Source organism: Lissotriton vulgaris, chromosome 4_1, assembly GCF_964263255.1.
Source record: "Lissotriton vulgaris chromosome 4_1, aLisVul1.2, whole genome shotgun sequence".
NCBI classification, from domain to species: domain Eukaryota; kingdom Metazoa; phylum Chordata; class Amphibia; order Caudata; family Salamandridae; genus Lissotriton; species Lissotriton vulgaris.
Genome location: NC_141691.1, coordinates 2,140,683,116 through 2,140,709,085, shown reverse-complemented (window position 1 = coordinate 2,140,709,085; position 25,970 = coordinate 2,140,683,116). Strand labels below are relative to the sequence as shown.

The 25,970-nt window shown below is 44.1% G+C and overlaps 1 protein-coding gene across 1 annotated transcript in view; it reads left to right on the top strand.

Moving 5' to 3' along the window:
• LOC147725250 (GTPase IMAP family member 8-like) overlaps positions 1-25,970 on the top strand; it is a 53,746-nt gene that overhangs the window by 11,218 nt on the left and 16,558 nt on the right. The window contains exon 2 of the mRNA XM_086966561.1: positions 19,389-20,045. Coding sequence (XP_086822687.1) covers positions 19,389-20,045 — 657 coding nt within the window. The remainder of the gene's footprint in view (positions 1-19,388; positions 20,046-25,970) is intronic.

Here is a 25,970-nt window from a genome sequence, read left to right as displayed (position 1 = left end):
TTATTTCAACAGGGTATTGGTGGGGATAGAATCAACGATCCTCAAGTTTACGCGCTCAGTTATGCATGAAACAGGTATGCTTCTTCACAAATTTTTCTTTATTTGTGTGTTTTTTAACCAATTCTTCATTCATTGGTACATCAGATTATTTCATATTCGTTTCTTTGCGAACATAATGTAATCCTTATGTCGCCATTTCAACAGTTAACTTGCATTTATCATCACCCAAAGCATTTCGGGTCATAATCCTCGACCCTTCGTCAGGGGTCTGTGGACAAGGGATAAGACAGGACCAAAAATTAGTTGCTGCCACAAGTGTCATAATGTCTAGATAAGGTAGTTGACAAAAGCGTGAAAAACGGAGAAACAGAAACGTGGAGAAAGTTATGAGCAGAGACTGGAGGGTGGGGAGGTCAGTACGTGCATTGCTAAGCAAACGGCGGTGCATAACAAACAGAAGTGTGACTACAAATAAACGTGGTAAGAAACCCAGTGCTCTTAAAAATCACGAATGTGTACAACAAAGTCCCAAGCAGTACTATCGCAAAGACTTACGGAAAAGCGGCAAAAGCCGTCGCCTTGAACAAGTCTCGGTAAACCTCGGCGTGTAATGGTTAGTGCGGTGGTTGTGTTACTATGTAACACAAAAAAGTTGCACAGTATATTTAAAGTCTGACTTTATGTAGGAGAGTAGGGTCTGCAATCCTATGATCACCCGGACTTTTTGCTTTTGTTTCACTGGTTTACGACTTTCTCGGGCTGTGGGCCTGCTAATCAGACCCACAGCCTAGCTGTTCTCTCTCTAAATTGATGCGTGTACCTTAGGTGCATTACCCAATTGGAACTGGGCCACCCTGTCAGACCCTGTAACTCAGGGCATCGGTGTACCCAGGGCCTACCAGGGGCTGAAGCATGTATTATGCCACCCCTGGATGGCCATCTAAATCTGACACAACTGGCTGCACGACAGCTGGGGCAACGTAGCGTACCCGCTCGTTGCTTTAGGTATAGTAGCCCTATATCTAACCATACAATGGACACCCGAGTTCCTATCAGACACTCCTATGGCAGGCCTTGACAATCCTGAAGGCAGAGTGCTTGGAATCGTGTGAATTGGGTTCTGGCCCGAGCCGAGCCCGGTTGCAGCTTGCGGAACCAAGACCCAATGGCTGTTCCATGATAACGCGTACCATATCGGTAACTTCGGTATCGCGTTATCAAGACATGTCGAGTAAGGTGTCATACGAATCGGGATACTGCCCCCTCACCAATTCTGGCGACGAGGTTAGCATTCCGCCCTTCTAGAGGGACACGACATGTACGTAACTGTGAACCCCGGTTAAAGTTAACTAAAGCCTCAGCTCCACAAAATGGATGCTGCCACCACAGACACGAGTCTGACCTCCTGCTGCTGGGAGTCCTTCCAGCGAGGAGAGCTTGGACAAAGGGTTTCCTGTCGAGGGCGGTGTTCGCACCGTCCCAGACAGGGTTGTGTATTCTGGGTAGGTAGGGCTTTGCGAGAAGGTGACTGCGGAGTGGCACCCCGGTGCTCACTACGCATCTGCCGGTTAGAACCAGTTCCCTGACCTGGGGAAAGTCCGGCAGGGGAGAGGGGTGTAACTACCCCCCTTCCTGGTCCCACCCTTAGGGCAGGACCTAGTCATGTACCCACCCCTTTCTTTAGGATAAAGGCCGGAGCGGGGACCCTTCCAAATTAGATCATCTTTGAATCAAGAATACTTTCTACGAAAGGACTTCGAGACTCTTCTCAAGATTTCTCCCTTGTGGCTAAGGAGTAGTCACCCTGCACCAGCGGGCACCATCTAAGAACTCTGCGGTTTGCTGCAAGTCCTTCCTCAAGGAATCCGACGGCCCAGCTCGATGAGAACCGGCTTCCCTGGCACCTCTGACCTCTACCCACGTCGTCAGCTCAGCTGAGATCTGTGGGTGCGACGAGACCTCGAGGGACCGGCCATCATCAAAACCTGCACGCTTTCTTAATCAGCATCACCATCGAAGCAATTCTCTGGTGAGTGCTCTGGGGTCCGAGAAGCCCCGACCCTGAGCAGCTCCAGCACCGAAGTGCAGTCTCCCAGCATCTCCACGATCTGCGTGGGGCCCTTCTGCTCGCTGCTCAGCACGTTGTCTGGTCACTAGCCGCTGGCTTGTGCCCTTCTTTGACGACATCCGACAACCAACGCTGCTGGTCTGGTTGCTCCAGACTGGTCTTTGCTTCCATCTTTGAGAGAAGCACCCCAGACCCTCCTGGTCCACTCAAGACGCCATTTTAGGCCCACCACGTGGCCCTGAAATCTGCCAAGGCTTGTTGCCCCAATCCTGGGCCCAGCGACGCCGACAGCATCAACCTTCGTGGGACAGCTCGCACCTCCATCCTGGTCGCCGACAACGCCTCCTGGTCCGTGAGACTGCAGAGCCTAGCGTCGCCCACTCACCTAGTGGAGGTGACGGCCAACCGGTGCCTTCCTGGTACCCTCTGACTACTGGCTAGTAGTACGAACTTGGTCCCCTCTGCTTTCAGGTATCAACGATCTCTGATCCAGGCTTGGATCTCTACGAACTATTCAGCACTGGTCGCCGGCCAGCAACTCCTTTTCTTCCGGCTCCTGGCTCGTCAGCGAAGACCCCGACGCCTGTAAGACTTGTGCAGCCGCAGCCCTCGTGGCTAGGTAATTTCGGCATTTCGGTGCCTGCATAGCCTCCTTACTCTAGGGTCCCGAGTCCCTCGCTTCCGACTTGCCTTATCGGGTCCGCCCGAGACCACTAAACTTTCCGTGTCCTCGGACACTTGTTGTAATTGTGCACTTGAAGTATTTTCCTAAGAGTTTTGGTTTGTGCTTAGTACCCTGTCCTCATAAAGAGTCCAGGGCTGTTGTGATTCTTAATAAATATTCTGTTTATTTTCATAACACTTGTGTGGTGTCCTTTCACTTGGGGTTCAAGGGGTATGTGATGGTATAACAGCTGGCTTAACACGCCCTCTAGAGTTTAGCCCGAAGACTGCTCGTATCCACGCTACTAGGATAGCTGGTCGAAGGTTGACTTACAACCAATCACCATAAGGGTCGTTTGGAACGATACATAGCGGTCGCTAGAATAGCGAACGCTGCATATCGGGCCAACTTCTCACACTTTACATTATAATCAATTTGCTACTAGTTTACAAAATACATATAAAAATGAATAATGTATCAAACAATTTTTGAATTATTAAATATACATTTATTTTTCTGATTCGTTTTCAAAATTAAAAAGAACTTCTAATAATTCATTGTCAGAATTTTTTTCATTTTAAATTAGGAAATCTACTGATTCTACACATTGCAGAAGTTCAAAGTCCTGTGATTCATCATAGAATTCAGAGTCAATTTCTGTATCTGTGTTGCTTCTTGCAACAATTTCCAAGTTAGTTTTGTTCTCTCCTTCCATTTTTGTGCTGTAAAATGAATTTTTAAAAAATATATCAGTACAGATAGGGCACTGTTGGGTTTAAGCACAGACAGGTAGTTTGGTTTTTCAAACAGTGATTTTATCTTTGGGCAGTGTATGGTATCAGACTGGAAGTAGAAATATAAAAAAATGTATGTCATAAAGCCTAAGTTAATTCTTAATTATACACGACAAGCCTAACTCCATCCATAACTAAAACAGAGAAGTCTATCTTATTCTATAACTATTACAGAGGGATAGTATATAACTATCAGAAAATGTTTTCCTAATTAATTTAAAGTGCAGAACATACTTCAGTTTTTAAAATAACATCTTACCTTTCAAAAAGAAGTTTAAGTTCAGAAACCTGAATCTCCTTAATTAAAACTCACCCCAGCCGAATTGAATGCTGTTTGAGGTGATTAACTAACTTTTTCGGCCATTTTGGAGTGGGCTAGCCTTTGAAGGCACCCGATTGGCCACTATATAAACGGAAGTCCATGCCTCCGCGCAGCGGACGCGATCAGCGGACGCGCCGGACCTGCGCCGGAGTCGCGCCAGAGTCCTGCCCGTCTGCGCCCGTCCGCGACCAGTATGCGGCCGCAGACGCAGGTACTGTCACCCTGGGCATCCCCCCTCTCACAACTTATGACAGCGCTGGGCTTAAATCCCTACGACCTCTACACTGTATTATTCCCTCATGTATTAGCGCTGCTGCCAACCCTATCTCTCCACTTATGAAATGCTCATCGGACCTTCCCGGCTATGAAGAACATAACTGCCTTCTTCTACAGACTTCTTCTCTGCAGACACGCTTAAAAGCTGGCCTGCTCAACTGCCGATCCTTAGTCAAACACTCCCTTGACGTATTCCATACTTTGGAAGAAGATAAATGGGATATATTGTTTCTTACTGAGACGTGGTTAGGAGATGACACCAATCCTGCGCTACATCTAGCAATCCCGTCGGGCTATAATATATTCTGTGCCAACAGACAGAGCTCTCACCCTGGGGGAGGAGTGGCCATCATATATAGAACCCATTGGTCTATTTCGTCTTTCGCCTATAATCAAGTGGAACGCATTGAAGCGCTTCCTTTTTGTATTAATATTTCACCCAATTTTACATTCTCCGGCCTCTTGGCGTACCGACCTCCCAATTCTAAACCATCCCACCTTCCAGTCTTCTTGGATTACGCCCTACAAGCTTCATTGCGTTATGCCAATTTCACCCTCCTTGGGGATTTCAACCTTCATGTTGACAATATGGAGGATACTGCCTCCCTTAATTTCTTGTCCACTCTGGCTGACGGCGGACTGAATCAAGTTGTTAGTGGTCCAACGCACAAAGCAGGCCACACTCTTGATTTAATCTGTACGAACTTGGAAGGCCTAGTCACACTCAATCCTGTTCCTGTAGTCTGGTCGGATCACCTGCTTGTCCCTTTCATATTTCCCTGCCTCTGCACAAACCGTCATGTCCGTCCGGCTAAACAACTGGGCAGAAACTGGAGTAGGATTTCTTCCGATAGTCTAGCTCCTCACCTCTTATCTGTTGACCACTTTGATACGAGCCTTGACCTTGATACACGATTAACACACATTAATGATCATATTACTTCGGCAATCGATCAGATCGCCCCTATTAGGCCCATAAAAACCTATCGCTCTGCTCCCTCGGCCCCATGGTATTCGAATGATCTTTGCAAGCTCAAATCAGAATGTAAACGTCTTGAGAGACGTTGGAGAATCACCTTCTCACCAGATCGTAAAATTCTTTACAAAGCCGCCCTGAAAAACTATAGGAAAAAGATCATTGAACATAAAAGAATATTCTTAGAAGAAAAAATTAATCGTTCCCAAGGTTCATCAAGGGAAATATTTGAGACAGTCAGATCCTTCACAGATCCCCTGGCATTGAAACGACCTCCAGTGGTATCACAGACCATCTGTGATAATCTCTCTGTCTTTTTCGAGAATAAAATAGCCACCATTCATGATTCTTTCCCTACCAACACCTCAGTATATAAAAGTCCTATATCCGTTTCTCTATCTGGCCCTGAGTCCCTGTTCGTTGATTTTGCAGAGATTTCTCTGGAACAATCTCTTGCAGAACTTCTTAAAATTAAATCTGGCTCTCCGCTGGACCCATGGCCGGCTAAACATTACAAATCCTTAGCTCCCATTCTTAATCCCTTTATGAACAGAATATGGAATGACTCACTACAGCTGGGAGTTTTCCCCGACACCTGGAAACAAGCACGCCTGGTTCCGATAATTAAGAAGCCCAGCGCCGATCCCTGTGATCCTGCCAACTACAGGCCTATTTCTCTACTGCCTGCCCCTGCTAAAGTACTAGAAAGACTTGCTCAACAACAACTAGCCAGCTTTCTCGAAACATCAGGTGCTTTTCACGATTCTCAGCACGGCTTTAGACCAGGATACAGCACTGAGTCGGCTCTCATCGAGATGTCAGACGCAGTAAGATGGAGGCTGGACGAGGGATCAAGAGCGGTGTTGGTGCTGCTGGACTTGTCGGCAGCATTCGACACCGTCTCCCACCCCCTCCTCCTTGATCGCCTGCATTCAAAAGGTATCCAGGGCACGGCCTTAGGATGGATTTCATCCTTCTTGTCTAGCCGGACCCAGGCAGTGTTTACCCCCCCATTCATTTCTGAAAGTCGTCCGCTTCGGTGGGGAGTCCCTCAAGGCTCCTCGCTGAGCCCCCTCTTATTTAATGTTTATTTTTCCCCACTTTTCGATATCATCGCCCAAACTGGTATAAAGGTCACCTCCTATGCTGATGATATCCAGCTTATGTTTTCATTTGATAACATCTCTCCCTCAACTTTTGATCCATTAAAAAATTGTCTCCGTACTATTGCCCATTGGATGGACAATAATTTTCTTAGATTGAATGCTGGGAAAACGGAGGTTCTCTTTTTTCACCAGCCTTCTCCACTTGACCCTAACATTTGGCGGCCTACCGACTTAAGTACCCCCCCCTCCCAAAAGAATCTGTGAAGAATCTTGGAGTGAGATGGGACTCCAACCTTACTTTTCATCATCAAGTGCATACAGTCTCCACTGCCTGTCTAGCCAAGATTAGAATGATAAAAAAGTTCATTCACTTTCTACCCAGTAATACCAGGAAGATTGTTGTCCAGGCGTTAATTACTTCGCACCTGGACTACGCCAATGCCCTCTATTCTGGCCTATCTGTAGGGCTCAGTCATCGCCTTCAGACAGTACAGAATGCGGCGGTGCGATTGGTTACCGGTCTCCCCCTACGTGAGCACATTACCCCTCACCGCCGCAAACTCCACTGGCTACCACTGCAAAAAAGGGTCGAATTTAAAGCTTTGGTACTAGCTCATCGGGCAATGCAGGGTAAAGGCTCCGCATATCTGTCTTCCTGTTTGATTCCTTATAATAACTTCAGGACCCTACGTTCCTCGTCAAAAAACTTCCTGTCGGTTCCTAGATTTAGGAAATCCCGCTCAGGTGGGAAAACTTTCCCAGTGTTGACATCGGCCCTCTGGAATAAACTTCCTATTGCCATCCGGCTGATCAAAGATGAACAACCTTTCCGGCGAGCACTCAAAACTCACCTGTTCTGCTGAGTTACTTCTGCCTCATTTTACCATCAAAGGTCTGCATGTAGTTATACAGGAGCGCCGGGACACCCCGTTGGGGTAGCTATGCGCGATACCAAAACACACTAAATAAGTTCTCAGTTGGAATGCACTTGATATGTACTTCAGGAAGTAGTAGTCAAAATGGCTGTGTTTCTCTCTCTTTCTTTATATATATTCAGGTACATAACCAATCAAATGTCTTGAAATAATAGAAGATATTGAAAGTAGCATTTTGATTGGTTGTCAATTCTAACACTTCATAAGTGTTTTTGTTAGGTAATTTACCTCAGGATATTTAGTCAGGCTTACAGCATAATTTTCTCAATGGAATTCCATCAAATTTGGGTAAATGGTCGGGACTGGTATGTAGTAGGGCCTATTCTATATTTGATGAAAGTGTCTGTAGTGGTTTTTCTGTAAATTACTTTCCCACCTTTTTTTATCGAGCGCTTACCGGTGCGCTCCCCAGTACGTGAACCGGCAGCGTTACGGGAGTCCTCCATTTTGTGTATCGGTAGAATTGAGTCATAAGATGGAGGACAAACAATGTTCGGAATGGGTAGAAGGGGGCACGGTAGACACTTTGTGACCCTCTAGGTTTTCTGATGGGGGATTAGGACGGTGATATATGCAAAAATAAAAAAATAAAAATTTTGAAAATTTCGCGGGGGGAGCGCCCGGTACGCGCACCGGTAAGCGAACCGGGGAGCGTTCTTTGGTGAAGAAAAAAAAATTAGAAAAAGATAAACGTTTTGAAAGATCAGAGGTAGGGTAGCTCTGAAAAGAGCTATTGGATTCTGTGGCTAATTTAGGTACCTACAAGTAGGTTCCAATGCACAATTTTAAATAAAGGACGAATATTCTATTACCTTCATCGGAGAAGTGCACACCATCTCTTCTGTAGATGTGTTGAATGTTGGAACGCAAGTTATTGTTGTATATTAAACCCATTTCATAGTCTCTCATGCAAGCAGAAACAGATTTATTCACATGTTTCCGTGCTTTCTCAAATTGTGGAAAAAATTGGTTGGACCACTTACATTTCTGTCTTTGACATATATTGGAATATACCAAGGCAGATTGGGGAAAAAGTGTCATCAAATGAAGAAAGGTGTTCTTTAAAAGCATTTCAAGATCATCCCCAGTCATAGTGCCCAAATCATTTCCACCACAGTGCACTATTAAGAGGTCAGGGTTTGGCGGATGCATACATTTTTTTAAATTAATACATATAAAATATACTTTTCCTTTAAAAGTAGAATACATTTTACAGCTTTTGATATTTGCTATTAAAAAAACATTGAAATTCACTGAAAAAACCATAGGTTATAGACCATATATAGTTAGAAATTAGCATTTACAAAACCTTAAAAATTCACTGAAAAAAATCATAGGTTATAGACCATATATAGTTAGGAATTAACATTTACAAAACCTTAAACATTCACTGAAAAAACCATAGGTTATAGACCATATATAGTTAGGGATTAGCATTTACAAAACCTTATTTTACTTGCACAAAACCATTAAAATTCGCATATATAGTTAGTTCCACTAACTATATATCGCGCACCTGCAATCCACTGCTAATGATGTCACATATTATATCATTCATGACATGGTCAGTGACATCACTGATGACATCACTGATGACATCTCAAATGACATCACTGATGACATCACTTATGACATCTCATTTGACATTACTGATTACATCACTGATGATATCATTCATGTGATAATACGTTGAACCTCTTCAGACTCTAATATAACCTTACATACACTCAGTGTAAACAGACACTCACAGACTGTCACTCATCCATGGAGTTACTCACACACCTAGTCAGTCATGCAAAGTATCAATCACACCTCCATTTCCTCAACTATACAGTTATACACACCTTACTTATTCAAACATATACTAACACATATTTACTCTTTTATAAAATCCTTGATTGAAGTTCACAATGATCCATACAGCCACTCACACATTCACTGGCTCTTATGCACAGTTATTTATATATGTCAACTCTCACATGTACTGTGTTTTACATATGTACTTACTTTGACATGTAGCACTGAGATATCCATTCACTCACCAATACACTCATGCACACAGTCAACCGCCCATACAGCTGTTTCCACATGCACTTTTGAAGTCATACATCTAGTGAATCAACTGCTCACACATCTATGCACAGAGTCATACCCCTCCCAGCCACCCACACACATACTCAGTCTCCTATACAAATACTTGGACAACCAATCAATAACCCATATACTTACTCATATAGCTACTGATTAACACATGCAGCAGTTTACAGAACAACAGACATAATGATGCACAAATTAAGACAGTTTAGTCACTAACCCATGCACTCAGTGAGACACATTTAATCACTCACTCATACAGTCAGTCATGCACCTACTAAAACCTTCATCCAGACACTTATACATCCACTCATTCTTCAATATGTAAGACATATTTTAACTTTACAGAAACATACAGTCACTGGATGTTGTCATCAGTGATGTCATCAGTGATGTCATTTGAGATGTCATCAGTGATGTCATCAGTGATGTCACTGACCATGTCATGAATGATGTAATATGTGACATCATTAACAGTGGATTGCGGGTGCGCGATATATAGTTAGTGGAACTAACTATATATGCGAATTTCAATGGTTTTGTGCGAGTAAAATAAGGTTTTGTAAATGCTGATCCCTAACTATATATGGTCTATAACCTATGGTTTTTTCAGTGAATATATATATATATATAGGGTTGCAGATTTCCTCCAAAGATCTTGCATGATGGAACCCCCAATAAAGCGCTAAGGGCTCATGAGGCATTGTAACCTAAAACTCTAAGTAAGACAATCTCTGCAGTATTATGTGTTTTTATCCCCAAACATGAAGGAACTTTTGGAATCAACAACAATCCAAACATGTGTGTTATGTCTGTGTTTACATGTGTGTCCGTGTCCTTTTTTGTCACTTTTCTCCACAGGTGTAAGATCTTTGGAGGAAATCTGCAACCCTATGTATATACATATTCTTTGTCCTTAAGGTCACTGATACCTACATGACAGTTACTAATGCATAATGAGAAAGGTATTGATTATGTACTTCTCTCCCTCCAGGTCTTGATAAACCGCCAATTGGGCGCCGAAACTTTTAAAGTTACTAGTTGTAATTTTACTGCCTTCGTGATGATGTTTCCTGCTCTGATTCTCTCCACATCATCATGTCATGCCCTAGGTTTAGCCATCTGCATTTTAAATTCATCTCCCCACTCCTTTTGCTCTTGATTTTTAATCAAATTAGGACAGCCTATATTTCTTTGCAGATGTACAATTCACCCACCATTTGTTTTTATCTTATTTGTTTTTTTTTTATCCAGGGTTATCAATTGGAGGTGATTGCGTGTATTTGTTCTCCTTTTTAACATTTTTCAACGCTTTGCTGTCTCCTGTATTTATCTGTTTTTTATCATCTATAATGGAGGTTTGCTAGTGTGAGGCATAAAAGAAACATCTAACAGGAAGAGAATAGCCATGTTTTTAGAGACTTTCTGACAAGCAGAAGACTGGGCAGCAATCTAATAGAAGATGAAAGTATGTTCCAGGCTTTGGCAGCATTAAATATAAACACTCTGGGCCCGATTCACAGAATGAATTTACGACTGAATCCTAATCTTACTACTATTTTGGTATTCACAGAATGAACTTACTACTTTTGGTATTCACAAAAGTTAGGGTTTTGTCTTAAGTTTGTTTAAGACAAACTTAAGACAAACTTAAGACAGACTTAAGACAGACTTAAGACAGACTTAAGACAAACATTAAGACAAAATCCTAACTTCTGTGAATACCAAAAGTACTAAGTGCATTCTGTGAATACCAAAATAGTAGTAATTTTAGGATTGATTCTTAAGTTCATTCTGTGAATCAGGCCTTCTGCTACCCCAGGTAGTGAGCCTAACTCTCAGTACTGCAACTGCCTTGGCAGTAGAGGAGCATATAGGTCTGTCAGGAGCATACCAAGAAAATATTTTTTATAGAAGCTCAAACCTTGATCATGCAGAGGCTTATAAACAATGCAGATAGATTTAACTAATACACTTTGCTTAACTGGCAGTCAGTGAATTATCATGATGGAAGATGACACTGAATGATAGTTGGAAATTTTTGGAAGTAATCTAGAGGATGAATTCTGCAAGGTCTAGAGTTTGTTAAGGTCATGCTGATGGCCATTAAAGTACAGCTAGTTGTTGTAGTCAATGGTTGTTAGCATGAGGGAGGTAACAACATTTTTCTGAAGATTGGCAGGAATGAACGGATTGATCTTCTTGACGACTATCTCATTTATAATTGGCAGGAGAAGATACAGCATTTACCTGGTCATAAGACAGTTTAGTGACCAAAACACCAAGGGGTACATTAGGAATTCGGGTGGATCGCCACCGCCCGCATGGCGGTGGCGATTCGCCTGAGATCAATCCCCACCCGCCACCCATTTCCCCCCGCCATATTACTACTGCGGGGGGGACCGCAGCGGATGGAAAGATCGTCCGCCGCTTTTCCACCCGGACAACAAGCTGACCGGGTGGAAAAAGGTTTAATATGGTGGCGGTGTCTGTTACACACCGCCAACCATATTAGGATGGGGGAGGAAACATGTCTTTCCGTGGCGGCCTTACGCAGTCTTTCCCTGAGATTCGGAGCTTTATAGTCTGCTAGACACTTTTAATTATTCGTTTTTTCAGTTTCAGAATAATTAGCCCTCCATTTTCTCTCTTGTCCCTGGCATTGCTGCTTGAGGATTCCGAGATTATCAGTCAGCCAAGGTGCTGACACTCTGTGCCTTTTTATTCTGGTCCATTTTATAGGAGCCAGTGTGCGTGCCGTGGCCTCAAGCCAATGGGTATACTACTGTGCAGATAAGTTGGGGTCTATACCTTGTTCCAGGAGAGAGTTAGATGATAAGTGATTCATCTGATCTGCCTGAATTATGTGCCAGGGATGGTAGGAGGTCCAGGTTGGTGGAGCCACTGGCCCACAATCCACTTGACCCGATATCAGGTCAAAAAGGATTGCGCATTGATCAGACCAGAGGAGGGTGAAAATATTGATATTAGTCATCCACATTTATTGGAGAAAATGCCATCAAGGCAAGACAAAATGGACATATACTAAAGGGTCTGGGCACCTTTCCCTAATGAGACCCCTTAACCACTACCCCACCACAAAATGTACTCTGCCTCAGGCACAATGAGTCAAATTGTACTGCATCACCAGTGGTCATAACAACAGTACTTTATATATGATTATGGTGTCAACCCCAACCACCCTATTACCTCACCCTCCACTGATGGAAAGTTTGTGATTTGTAAGGGCTTTCAGGTAAGAAAACCTAAAGAGATCCATCACCCTCCCCCCCGCCCCCCGGACCTACCTGATTGTCTAGTTCTAAGAAATGTGCGTGTTTGTTTGGTTTCCATGTGTGGTGGCATAGACAAGCCCTAACCCACACACGTCAAACACAGTGGATTTCTGTGTAAAAAAAAGTGTCCACGTTGCCTTTGTGCCATTGCCTCTCATGGACGATAGGCCGAATCCCCAATAGTGGGCTCCATATTTATGTGGAAACGTGTGGGAATGCTGGGTAGTTGTCAGTTTGTTGTTGGCCTCAGTTTCCGTACATTTCCAGCACTGAATGACAATAAATAAGTGATCCTACCCACTTTCACGGTTTGCAGTGCATTGTAGGAAGGTTGGAGGGATGATGCAAGTTACATCACCCTGGACACTTCCGGGTGTTCATTTCTCAAAACAATGAAGGGTTGCCTGAACCGTCGATTCGAAAACCTCACTTACACTGGTTGATTTTGGCACCTTCAGAAGTTTTAACTTTAAAGAACAAATACTATTCTCAGTTTCTGAAAATTGTAAACAAGATTACTGAGTGTGAGCTGCTGGGCACATACCCATCACATCCTCTCCCCCACAAATACATAAATAGTTAAAAAAATAATAATAAAACTATTTTTAGAGCGCTTGGTTACACTCAAGACAGTGTGTCCCCGCGCTAAAATTGCTGCTGCTCCCAGAGAGAAGAAGTCCAGAAGCGAGTGGCCTAAGTCAGGGGAACAGGAGAGCTTTACTTGTGTGGGAAGAGATGGGTTTTGAGTCTCAGTCTGAACCTAGTTTCAGAGGGTTCCATACGTAGGTCAAGTGAAAGTTCATTCCAGTGTTTACTTGCTAAAAACCTGAAGGAGCTACCTCCCATTCTGGCCCTGCGAATGCGGGGGAGTTTAAACAACATCGCTCCGGCAGATCCTAAATTCCGGGTAGGGCAATGGATGGTGAGGAGTTCTCGCAAGTAACCCGGGCCCTTTCCCCGGGCAATGCGGTGTGCAAAGCATAGCGCCTTAAACTTAATGCGTTCCTGAATAGGGAGCCAGTGTAGTTTAAGTAATGCTGTCTTTCCCGATGCTCTACGCGGAAGGTTGAGCACCAGGCGAGCGGCAGCATTTTGAACGCACTGCAGTTGGTGGATGCCTTTTTTGCTTAAGCCTAAGAGCAGGGCATTGCCGTAGTCTAGGTGCGGTGTGACTAGGGCATGTATAAGTGTCTTCCTGGCACTGATGGGGAGAAGGTCAAGAACTTTACAAAGAGTTTTAAGTATACTAAAACATCTTCCCGTGACTTTGCTGACCTGTTGTTTAAAAGAAAGCTCAGCATCAAGCGTGATTCCAAGATTTCTGATGGATTCCGCCGGGGAGGAAATCACGCCCAATTCAGTGGGCCACCACGCATGTGACCAGGCAGAGGGAGATTTGCCAAAAACCAGCAGTTCTGTTTTGTTGCCGTTCAGGCGCAGGCAGTTGTTGTTCATCCACCTTGCCACAGATAGCCTGCAGTTGGAAAAGTTGGTGGCATCTTCCATCTGATTGTTTAATCATCAGTTGGGTATCGTCAGCATACGTGACAATATCCACTCCGAAAGCTTCCACAATGTGAGCCAGGGGTTCCATGTAAAGATTGAACAACGTAGGGCTCAAACTTGAGCCCTGTGGAACCCCATGTCTCAGCTTCCGGGGGGATGATTTGAATGGAGGTCAATGCATCTGAAAACTCCTGTTTTCTAGAAAAGATCTTATCCATTCATAAGCTGATCCCTCCACTCGCATGCCTGAGAGTCGAGACAGCAGCGTTGTGTGCAGCACGGTGTCAAAAGCTGCACTCAGATCTAATAAAACCAACGCTGCTGTCTGGCCTTCATCCACTGACTGTCTGAAACATTCTGTGGAGAAGAGAACAGCTGACTCTGCCGAGTGGCCTGCTCTAAACCCTGACTGTGTGGAATGGAGGAGAGATTCCTCCTCAAGGTATTTCATGAGTTGGCTGTTAACCACCTTCTCCACAACTTTCACACAGAAAGGAAGAAGGGATATGGGTCGAAGATTCTGTAACTGGGAGATATGTACATTAGGTTTTTTTTTCAGAGGGATGACTTGGGCCGTTTTCCATGCGTCAAGCACATGGCACTCTTGGAAGGATAGGGTGACCATGTGTCTGATCTGGTCGATCATGCATTCTAGGACTCCCTTACAGCGATTAGGAGAAATCACATCATGGGGGGAGCCAGACTGAATGCTGTTAGCAATATTAAGCAGGTCTTGCCTATCAGGTACTTTAAAGCAGGTCAGATGAGGTTTAATGGCAGAGTCATCTCCTACTTCCGGGTGTTTAATCGGCAGGTCCATGCCGCCTGTGAAAGTGGCAGGTAAAATATCAACTTTGTTTACAAAGTAATCTGCTATGTCATCACATAGCTCATTGCTCATTGGAGTAGGTGTCTTGGGCCTCAAGTCTGATGGGGACCGTAAGCTCTTTATAAATGGAGAAGAGTTCTTTGGTGGGGTTATCAGCATACTTTATTCGTTCCCTAAAATGAGTGCCTTTGGCTGCTCTCACAAGTTTGTGATATTTTTTTAGCTCTGTTTTATAGTTCAGTTTAGCTTCTAGATTGTAATTTTTCCTCCAACTTCGTTTGGCTTTGGCCACCTTAAGCTCTTCAGAGAACCATGGGGCAGTTTTGGTTTTTCTAACAGGAGGATTGAGTGTCCATGGTGCTATTGTGTCCAGCGCCCTGGAAATCCATTTTTCATAGTCGTCCCACGCCTCCAGCAGAGAGTTGCTGCGGGGGGGGGGGGCGGTTCCTTGAGCAAGGCGGTTTTGAGGGTTTCCTGATTGAACTTCTTCCAGTTTCTAAGTTTCTGGGGCCCGGGCTTCATCATCCCAATTTCCTGTGGGGCATCTTCTACCTCGAAGGGAATGATAAAATGACCAGACCAGGTTATTCTGATCGGGGTGGAAACTTTAATACCCTCCCAATTGGCAAATACAGGGTCCAGGAGGTGACCTAGTTGATGCGACGAGGACACTGACTGTAAATTGAGCGTCATGGATTTCAATTCTTCGATTACAGCCAGTGCCTCCCCGCAGTTAATATCCTCAAAGTGGAGGTTAAGGTCTCCTAAGATGAGAAATGTTTTATACCGGAGAGCAGGCTGAGTAACCAGTTCTGTCAATTGGTTACAGAACTGTGTAGTCCCGCCTGGAGAACGGTACAGGAGGAACCCATTGATGGTATTTTTAGGGCTTACTTTTATTGTAAAAAAGCCACTCTCACTATTGGGCAGTGTGGCCTTCTCTAAAGTACATTGAAGACCGCTTTTATAGATTAATGCTAGTCCCCCGCCTCTTTGCCCTTCTCTATCAATGCTGAGCAAACAGTACTCAGCGGGAATGGCTTCCAGAATTTCGGGCGTCGAGGCTTCGTCTAGCCATGTCTCGGTTAGAAAAAGCACATCAAGGTCTCCCTCTATCAACAGGTCATGTATCTCTAGTTTGTGCTTTTTCATGGAGCTGCAGTTTAATAGTGTCATTTTTATTTTGGTTGACACCAGCTCATCGTTCTTCCACTGTTGAGTGGTGAAATTACAGATCTCGCAGTGAAGCAACGGCGAGTCCACTGACAGTGTATGGCAGCAACTGTCTAAAATCTCGGGACATAGGGTTAATAAATAATTTTTAGTGTAACGGAGTATTTCCCTGTTAATACCATCACTCTCACGGGTGCAGACGGGCTGGACTCTGGCTTGACTCTTGCGCGAATGCGGCGCATCCGCTGAACGGGTCCGCTGCGCGGAGTCATGGCCGTCTGCTTATGTAGAGGCGACTAGAGCGCCAGTAGTGGAGAGCCCTACCCAATATGGCCGCCACCAAAGCACGCAGCCCTGGACCCGTGGCTGTGACCCGTAACTCAGCCAGCAGCCTCGGGGAGAATGTGAAATTAAAAACTGCCAACATGGGGCAGCGCGCGGTGAGTGAATTAAAATTCTATCTTTCTATCTGGTCCGTGAACCTTGAGATCGGTTAGAAAGCAGGTGGCGCTTCGCTAAAATCCGAGCACAGATGCTGGGCAGGGGGGAACGGACACAGAGGGAAATGCAGATAAAATGCAGCACAAGTTTAAAAAATGACAGCCACCCGGCTTCACCCTCAGGTGCTAAATGAACAAAGCAAAAAGGAAAGGAAACACGCACACCAGGAGGCAAGGCTTTTTTGTGTTGCAAAACTCAGTCCAAGGATTCCTGTTGCCAATCCTGCTGAATGACAGGCTCACACCACAATTTAATCAGAGTGTTGACACCTTTGGGGCCAGCATTGCCAAAGGCTCTGTAAGTGTGTCCTGAAGCTTGCCCATGTTGGTTAGATGCCACCCACCAGCAGAGAGCTGTACACATGCGATGTTTCAAGAGGGGTTCCTAGTCATGAAGCGCTGTTGAGCCATCTGCCATAGACTTAATGACACTGTTAGTCAAGTAAACCACAAGTTAGAAAGACACATGAATAGAGTAAGACAGTATGATATTATATCCTGAAGAATATTCTTTAAGTGGGCTGTTGCAATTCCAGGATTAAAGGGGGGTGTTCTCTTATGTTCCTTGTCCAGATCACTTCTGTAAAAATTAAATATGAGTGAGGCAAGGGTACAGGTCTGCCACATCCCTGTAACATAAGTCTGATGATTCAGCCCTCTGTGGTGTTTCTCGAAAGCACTGTGCGGCACATGCATCAAGCTAATTACCGGTCGCCAAGGGGCCGATTCCCAGAATGTGCGATTACCTATTTTGCTAATGCAATTAGGAAATCCTTGTTTGCTTTTCTCTAAATGCAATGCAAGAAGCATTCTCAGAATGCAACTTTGCATTAAGGAATCACAAATTACAGAGAATCTGGAGGTGATGGTAATTTGGGATTCCTTAGAAAAATGCACAATATGGCATATGTCTACGTGCCATGTGGCACACACACATGCCCTTAGGGCATGTATGTGAACCATACATGCATACTTACATTTGTTGGGGGTGCATCAGGGTGGCCTTTTGGCCCCCTATCACCTTTGAAATTGCATTTGCAATTTGCGATTAACTATTTGGTACTCACAAATTGCGAATGCCCTCCCATTCATTCCTATGGGCCTCCAGGTCCATAGGAATGAATGGGAGGGCATTACTTAAAAGCAAACCTACATGCATAGGTAATTAAGACTCCCTAATAGCGATTCCTTAATAATTGGTATTAAGGATTTGCAATTACCTATTTTTATGCATGTGTCCATAAATACCTGGTAAAGGAAACGTCTGACAAGCGAGGCTCTCCTGCCTTTGATGGTTGCCAGACATTCAGTCCCAGGTTTGCCAATATTCTACGAAAAGTGCCACAGCAGGCAAAGTTGCTGCACTGCATGGCCTCAAAGGGAGAGAAAAAACACCCACAGAGCCAGTTTTTCCATTATTTTGCACGGGGGTTGCAACTCAAAAGGGAGCCAAACCTGTGCAGAATGTTTATTTTTTGTGATTTGCCCCCAGCACAAAACTTGTTTGGCGCTGGAAAGTTACCAGAGACTAATGCAAAGCCGTGCAGCTGGAGGCTGAACCATAGTGCTGATTCGCATAGAGGTGCATCTAGGGGCCTTCCATGGGCTGTACATGGTAGGGCCAGTGCAACCACTCACAGTTTTTGAAGCAAAACTCTTTCTAGTACCAGTAGTAGAGAGGGATGTGCACCAGAAAAAAACACTACTATAGAGACAGTGTTATAAATAACAGCTTTCATTTCACCCAACTTTTCCCACTTTGCATGTGAGTTGTACTCTCCAGGACACACATGCGAGTGGGTAAAGATTTAAAGTTTGTCTAGGCACAGTATTTTGTAATGGAAGGGTATCCTTCTAGCACAATACCTATGCTACACATCAGGCACACACCCTTGCCTATTGCACCGGTGGGTGTGTGGCCTAAATTCAAACTAAATGTGCACCAGCTCTGTGGGGAGAGCAGGATTGTGCCACATCTCATAGATATGTTGCTTTCCTGCTCTCTCCCCCTCTTACAATGCAGTGCAGAAACTTTGGGTGCTGTGTCAAGAGCAGTGACAGTTTGATTATTCTGGGCTACAATATCTCCAAAATGTGGTGCATTTTTTCTCCCCCCCCCCAGTACTAGAACACTTCTGGCCACCCTGCACCAATGCACCCACCGTGGCTCCAACCGTTCAAGGGTGTATGCACCCTCTAAATCATAGGTTTTGTACTGCAAGGGGTCTTTTCTGTACAAAAACTATGCTTAATGACTTTTCCTACTTTGTGTGTGTGCTGTACAGTGCAGTACAAAGTTCGAAACATAAAATACCCTGTCAATTGTTAGACCTGCTTCCAGGAGTCATAAGCTTTTGGTACAAAGCCCTGTCTACAAATGTTAGTAGATGCGTATTCCTGTCAAAACACATTGGTAGTTGCTTGGAACTGACCAAGTATAACCTATCAAATGAACTTTAACCCAAAGTAACCCAACTTTGAGTTACTTTGGGATAGTTTAAAGCAACTCTTAATGTGCCCTGGATAGTAAATTCCACCTCAATACTTTGCAGCGCGTTAGCATTACAAAGGTGATGTCTTCGTCTCTTGGGCCACGGTTCCTAAATGTTCATAATTTACATTCTTGAAATAAATCACCGATAGAAATATGCGCTAATCCATCACTTCTGCCCTGTCGCTTTTCATACTTATTACCTATTGTATGCATTTGATATATGGATGTGCTGTAATTTTTTGTTTTAGTTAATCGAGCTTCAAAGCATTCTACAGGGATAACTGACTCTGATAAATAATGTATGAACATTTTGCTCCTATTTATTGGTGTCTTGCATATGTGTTTTTCTTCACAGTTGATGAAACCACAAGAATTCTGATTGTTGGTAAAACTGGAGTTGGTAAAAGTTCTTCTGGAAACACCATCCTGGGGAGTGAAGTGTTTGCATCAAAAACCTCAGCCGTGGAAGTAACCAAGCAGTGTCAGAAGGGGCGCTGTGAGTACCTTGGCAGACACATCACGGTGGTGGACACCGCCTGGTTTAACACAAACATCTTTCCTGAGGCAATCAAAGAATGTATCGATCCGGCGATTGATATGTCCTCCCTGGGGCCCCATGTTATCATCTTCGTGATTCGACTGAGACCCTTCACTGATGAGGAAGCATGGGCTGTGAAGATAGTCCAGAGTCTGCTGGGAAAGGATGCAGCAAGGTACATGATGGTGCTGTTTACAGGACAAGATGACTTGAAACACCCAGATGAGTCACTTGAGACATACCTTGCAGACTCAGGGGAACAACTTAAAGATCTGATAAAGAGCTGTGGAAACCAGTACTGTGCTGTCAACAACAGAGCAAGTGGAGAAGAACTGGAAAACCAGCGGAAACAACTGCTCGGAAAGATAGAGGGCATAAAAGAAGGGAATGAAGGGGGCTTTTACACCTCTGACATGTATAAAGAGGCTGAGAAGACATTGAACATTGAGCAGCTGGGAGCAGCAAACCATGAAGGTAAAGTATTCACTCTCAGAGGCATTTATTGTCTGACTAGGAGGGCAGGTGTATAATGTTTTGACCAGGGAGGGATGTCAGGATGGCCAACTAAATGTCAATTGATAGACAGGTGGTAGGTATCAAGGCAATGTTGCACTCATAGAAAGAAGTAGCACATCCCACAAGGTATGCAAAGTGCTGTAATCGTGTTTGGAATGTATAAGTCTCGAAGAGTTTGGACTGGATTTTGTTTCAGTCACTCAATAATGTTTTCTAATTGATCCGAGTCATTAAATCCACCATAGAGATACAGCAAGCTGTGATTTAAGTCACATCTGAGAAGGTCATGCTTGAAACAATTAGATCATTCATGCCTCTTTCTACAAATACCAAAGAAATAAGCCTAATTTACTAGCATCTTTCACCTAAAGTCTGTCCATCTCTGACCCTGGAGCCTGCTGGTCCTTCTATGTCAGTTCTTTCCACCACATGCCCTGGTGCACTAAGGGTGCCCCCCATGGTCCTGAAGAAGACCCTTCTGTAGGGAAGAACATTTCCTATAATAACCCTGGGTCGAAACGTCGACAGCTCTTTGTTTTGTTTACCAAATGTAGACAACAGTGATTGATTCACTGTGTCTCCCCTGACATTCTGGTTTTGTAAATAATTTAGCCTTGGTTAAGGCTGAACAGGCCTTTTATGTTTTTGATGTACATACTGTTCACTGCCCTTCCTTTCTCACTTACCCTCACTTCTGAACATTGTTGCACTATTCACTCCCTACTCCACCCTTTTTGGGACACCTATGCACACATTTATTGACAAATGTTTTGTCTTTTGAACATGATAGAATATACGTTCAACTTGAATAAATATTTCAATATGAATAAGTATTGATTCTAATAGATTTAACAGGTGATGTTGTTATTTATGTAATATTGTGTTTCCATTGGAACCGCTACCCTTTACGTACCGTATCTCACCCAGGTCACAGTGACGTGTCTGGGTCAACCCCATTGTTTTTTAACTCCAAAATAAATCATTATTAGCTTTCATAAAAGACATGAACACCATTAACCTTCAGCTTCTTAGTTCCTCTACTACTCACTCAGGGGGCCACCTTTTGGACCCCATTTTTTCTAATCTCTTAACCTTGTCTGTTGCACTTCCTATTCAACTATCCTGGACTAACCCCTTTGCAGTTCCTTTTGCCATCAAATCTCTTCTGGCCCCTCTTATCTGACTGATTTTATTTCCAAAATCGAGAAACTGGTCCAAACTTGAGATGTTGGCGCTTAATGAATGGCTCCTAATCCAAATTCCTATCCTTACATCAAACCTGACCCAGATCAAATTTCTGTGCATCATTGGCTTTCAGAGGCCATTCGATCCTACCTCTGTTAGCCAAACCTCAACACAAAATGCACCCTCCCACCCCTTGGTTCACCGACTCCATCAAACAAGATAAAAAAAACACTGCAACGTTCAAGAGAGGCAATGGAGGAAGTACTATGTGCCAGAAGCTAAGTTAGTTTACTTGGCAGCACTGAAAAAATATCATTGTCTGTGCAGATCAGCTTGCGCCACCATCTTTACGGAAAGGATCACAAATTCCCAACATTGCTATAAAACTCTGTTCAAAGTGGTAAAAGAACTTTCAACAGCTAGTTCTTTTCTGCCTCCTCCCTCACTTTTGCAACACCAGTGTAAAGAGTTGGCAATGTGTTTTATTAATAAAGTAGTATCCATTCATCGCCAACTTTTTTCAGACTCATGCCACCATTTTAATTTTATCTTTCCTGCTACTTCTAATGTTGATCAGGCTGTCACACCTTCCCAGGCTTCCTCTTCTGATGAGTCTCCACAAATCAGGGCGTGGGTCCCGCTGGACTTGACTACTCTTCAATCCTTATTGGGAACTATCAAGTCTGGCTCCCGACTTGACCCTCTTCCCCCATCCAAGCTCAGACTTCTGGACGAGTCAGTCCTTAGCATGATTCTTAATCTTCTCAAATCCTCTCTAAGTTCAGGTCACGTTCCTCAGAACTGGAAACACGCTCTCGTGCCTCCGTTGCTGAATAAGACCGGTCTCGATCCTTTCTGCTGCTCAAATTACCACCCTATATCCCTCCTTTGTGATTTCTCTAAGCTTTTGAAAAGACACATTAACTTCCAAATTTCCTATGAAGTGGCAATTCACAATTTATTTCATCCCTCACAGTCTGGCTTCCGACCTGGATACAGCGCCGAATCGGCTCTACTTGGGGTCACTGACGCAGGCAGCAGCTTGATTGCGGTGGCATTGCAGCTCTCATTTTACTGGATTTGAATGTGGCATTTGCACGGTCTCACATTCCGTACTGGCTGTTCATCTTGAAGCCTCAGATATTGAGGGTGTGGCTTTGACATGTCTTTTCTCTTTTAAAAAGATCACTTGTTCCAAGTCTTTTCTCATACCACAAAATCAAATCCAGAAGATTTTCCTCCAGGAGTGCCACAGGGTTCGATTTTAAGCCCTCTGCTTTTTAACCTCCATGCTTGCCCTCTGGCGCACATTGCGGTGACGTGGACTGAACACTTTTTTCTATGCAGATGATATTCTGATCATCTTTGCTCTTTCAGCCGCTCAGCATCAGGACCCCTCCCTGCTCCAGCGTGGACTGAGTAATATCTCTTTGAAGCTGAACTGCACTAAAATAGAGGTCCTTATTCTGGGAACCAACCCCGAACTCTGGGGTATTAACCATTGGCCTGACACTTTGGGACCTTAACCTGCTCCGGTCCCTAAAGTTAAGAACCTGGGTTTTACTATTGATAACAACCTCTCCCTCAAAGCCCTGGTGGCTGGGGTCACTGCAACCTGATTTACGACTCTCAGGTGGCGAAAAATATCCTCTGGTTTATTCCACCTGCAATCCAGAGAATGGCAATGCAGGTGGTGGTGATTTCCAGACTTGATAATGGAAACGTATTGCATTTGGGCCCTGATAAAGCCTCTGCCCATCGCTTGCAGCTCATTCAAAATGCTGCCGCACACCTCCTTTTCCAGCTGCCTCGATACGCCTCTGTCTCTTCTTTGCTTCATCACCTCCACCGGCTCAAGGTGTACAAATGCATTGTGTTTAAGACTTTAAGCAACATGTTTCGGCAAAACATGGTCTGGCACCCCCTACATACAAAGCCAGGTCAAACTTTACATGTCCAGTCGACTGCTGAGATCAGCTAGCCTTTCTCTGTTCTCTGTGCTTAGATTCCGTCTTACTCATATGGGATGCCGCTCGCTCTCCCAGCTAGGCCCCAAACTGTGGAATTTTCTCTTAATTGACCTCAGGAGTGTCAATCGCTTCTAACCTTTTATACAAAATTAAAGACCTTCCTTTACAGCCAAGTATAATTCTTTTTCTATGTTTTTCGATGCAATCTGTGGCTTCAGTGTTGTCCTGCTTAGCGCCGGGAAACCCTGTCGGGTAGCTGCGTGCTCTACAAATCTATAAATAAATAAAAACTTAAAATCTTACTGGTGAATGCCTCGAGCAGTGCACACCATTTCACTTAACAGCCATGTCCCTGCTTATTTCCCTGAGAACAGTAAAAAAAAAAAATATTCTTAGATGTCTGGGCATGCCAAGAGCTCTTGAGGTGAGCCGAGCTCCTGTTATGCCTGGGTAAAATGCTTCGCTATTAGGGACCTGGGGGACATTGTGCTCATTAGGGCAGCTTTTTAGCATTCCCTGCAGCTCAACGTGTCGATGATAAGAAGTTTGCTCGAAGAGCCAGCAGTCTTCCCCAGCCTGCATCTCCTGAACGGTATTTATCTTGATTTACCCAAAACACCCTCCATTAAGTGTGTTCCTTGGTGTAAATAGTTTAACTGTCTCCTTTTGAATTGTGACCAATCTGGCCACCTCTTGGTTGACCAGTACATGAAATAATCCTCCTATATCTATGGTAATGAAAACATCACAAACAGCTACAAAGGGCAGTAGTGCCATCATGACTTTATAAGTAAATAACAAAGGAGGGAGGGAGAGAACAAGCGGATTCAGTCTCCCCGGGTATATTTTATGAACATATTGGAATCCACTAAGACAGAAGGGTTTGTGGTCCCTACTATGGTGGGGAGCACACAGTGTTGTTTAAATACCCCTCACACACCAACAGGCCCCTTGGTGTCATGCTTCATCATCGGGGTCTTCGCACCCCTCTACGGGATGTGGCGTGCTACGACCAACGACTACATGGGAGCACTATCTGTGGACTATGTGTGGATGCGTGTGGGGTAATAAATGTGAGTGGTGGAGTGCTGAGAGTTAAAAAATACCCGGCTCGTGGGGTGAAAAATAGACTTTTATTAAGCCCCCGGCTGGTATCATTAAAAGGGGGTGCAGTGGGAGGTTGCTAGTGTATAATTATGTACGTCAACCTCGTTAGTGCGTCTACATGGACATGTTTCGGAGTCAAAAACTCCTTCTTCAGGAAGGGAATTGCACAAAGTTCCACACCTTACTCACATGAATGTAAATGTTAAAGTGTATTCTAAAAAAAGGGGGGTGAACTATAGTTGTTATGTACCTAGTTAGTAGTTCAGTAATGTAGTCTTATTCGCCCGATTGGCGTGTATTATAGACTTCATGATTTTGATCAAAAAGCCTCATGAGCCTTATGCGTGTTGTTGTTTTTTTTTTCTCATGCTACGTTCAGCGATGATTATTGCAGGATGCGATGTGCCCTCTTCCCCTCAACGCGGCTCACAAGAGACACCAGAAGTACTGTCCCCACATCAGTCCACCGTTGATGATGACTGACCGCCATGATCGCCCTTATGTAGTACCATGCCTCTCATTAAGCCCCGATCACTTGACCGCAACCACCGGGCTCCCAGCCAGAGTGTAGAGAGTGAAAACAGACTAAGAACGTACGGTATAGTCGATCTCAAAACCCTCGCCACGTTTGAAGGCTAAACTGAGGCTTGTAAGCCGTTCTCTACCCGCTAATTAACAGCGTGTGATGTATACCTCTTCTCATCGGATGATTTTATGTAACTCGATTATTATAAAGTGAACAAAACCCAAGAATTCCTCATTTGCGGGAAACTAATTGCACGTTTTTAAGTCTGTGATCACTTGATTACCACACAGTTGAGACGTCTCTTTTTCAAAGGAAGCCCATTGCGCTGGTCCCCATCCGGGAATACCTCATTTGGTCTTAGCTAACAATTTATTGTCAAAAGGTCGTACAATATGCAGAAAAACTCTTCATATAAACTCCAAGGCGAGCCTCAAGAATGAGGGTTGGAAAATACAAGAGAAATCCATTCAATAGCCCAAATGCTTTTTTGTGTGTGGTGGGAAAGTGGGAATTAAGTAATACAGGACATCCCCAGAAAGTAGCATGCACCAGCTATTCTGTTGCAAGCCCTAAGGCACTTATAAATGATAGCCTGACAAGGTATTGCAAGAACTTTTTATCTTCTTGTTATACCATGTAGGTGGAACCACGGAATACAGTCATTGAGACCATTAGAACTACTCTTAAGCCTCTCAATAAAAGTTGATCCCTTATTATGAGGAAGTTAGCAACATTGCTAATATCAGGTGGAATAAAGGGTTTGTCCAATACTGTCCATCTCAGCTCCAATTCGCTGAGTCTACACTCCTGAAAATGTGACGTCATCTTGGTATTAGTTTTCCAACAACGTATTGTGCTCCTATGTTCAAGTATACAGGTTTTAACTTTCCGTGATGTCATGCCAACGTATTGCATGTTACATGGGCATTTGAGTATATAGATGACATTTTCCGTGTTACATGTGACATGTCTCCTCAATTCCCAAGAGCGGCTAGGACCATTGTCTACACTTTTGCCATTGATAGAAAGTGGACATGCCCTACAGTAACCACACGAGTAGTGGCCAGTTATTGGTAGTAAGGTTGAATTCCCGAC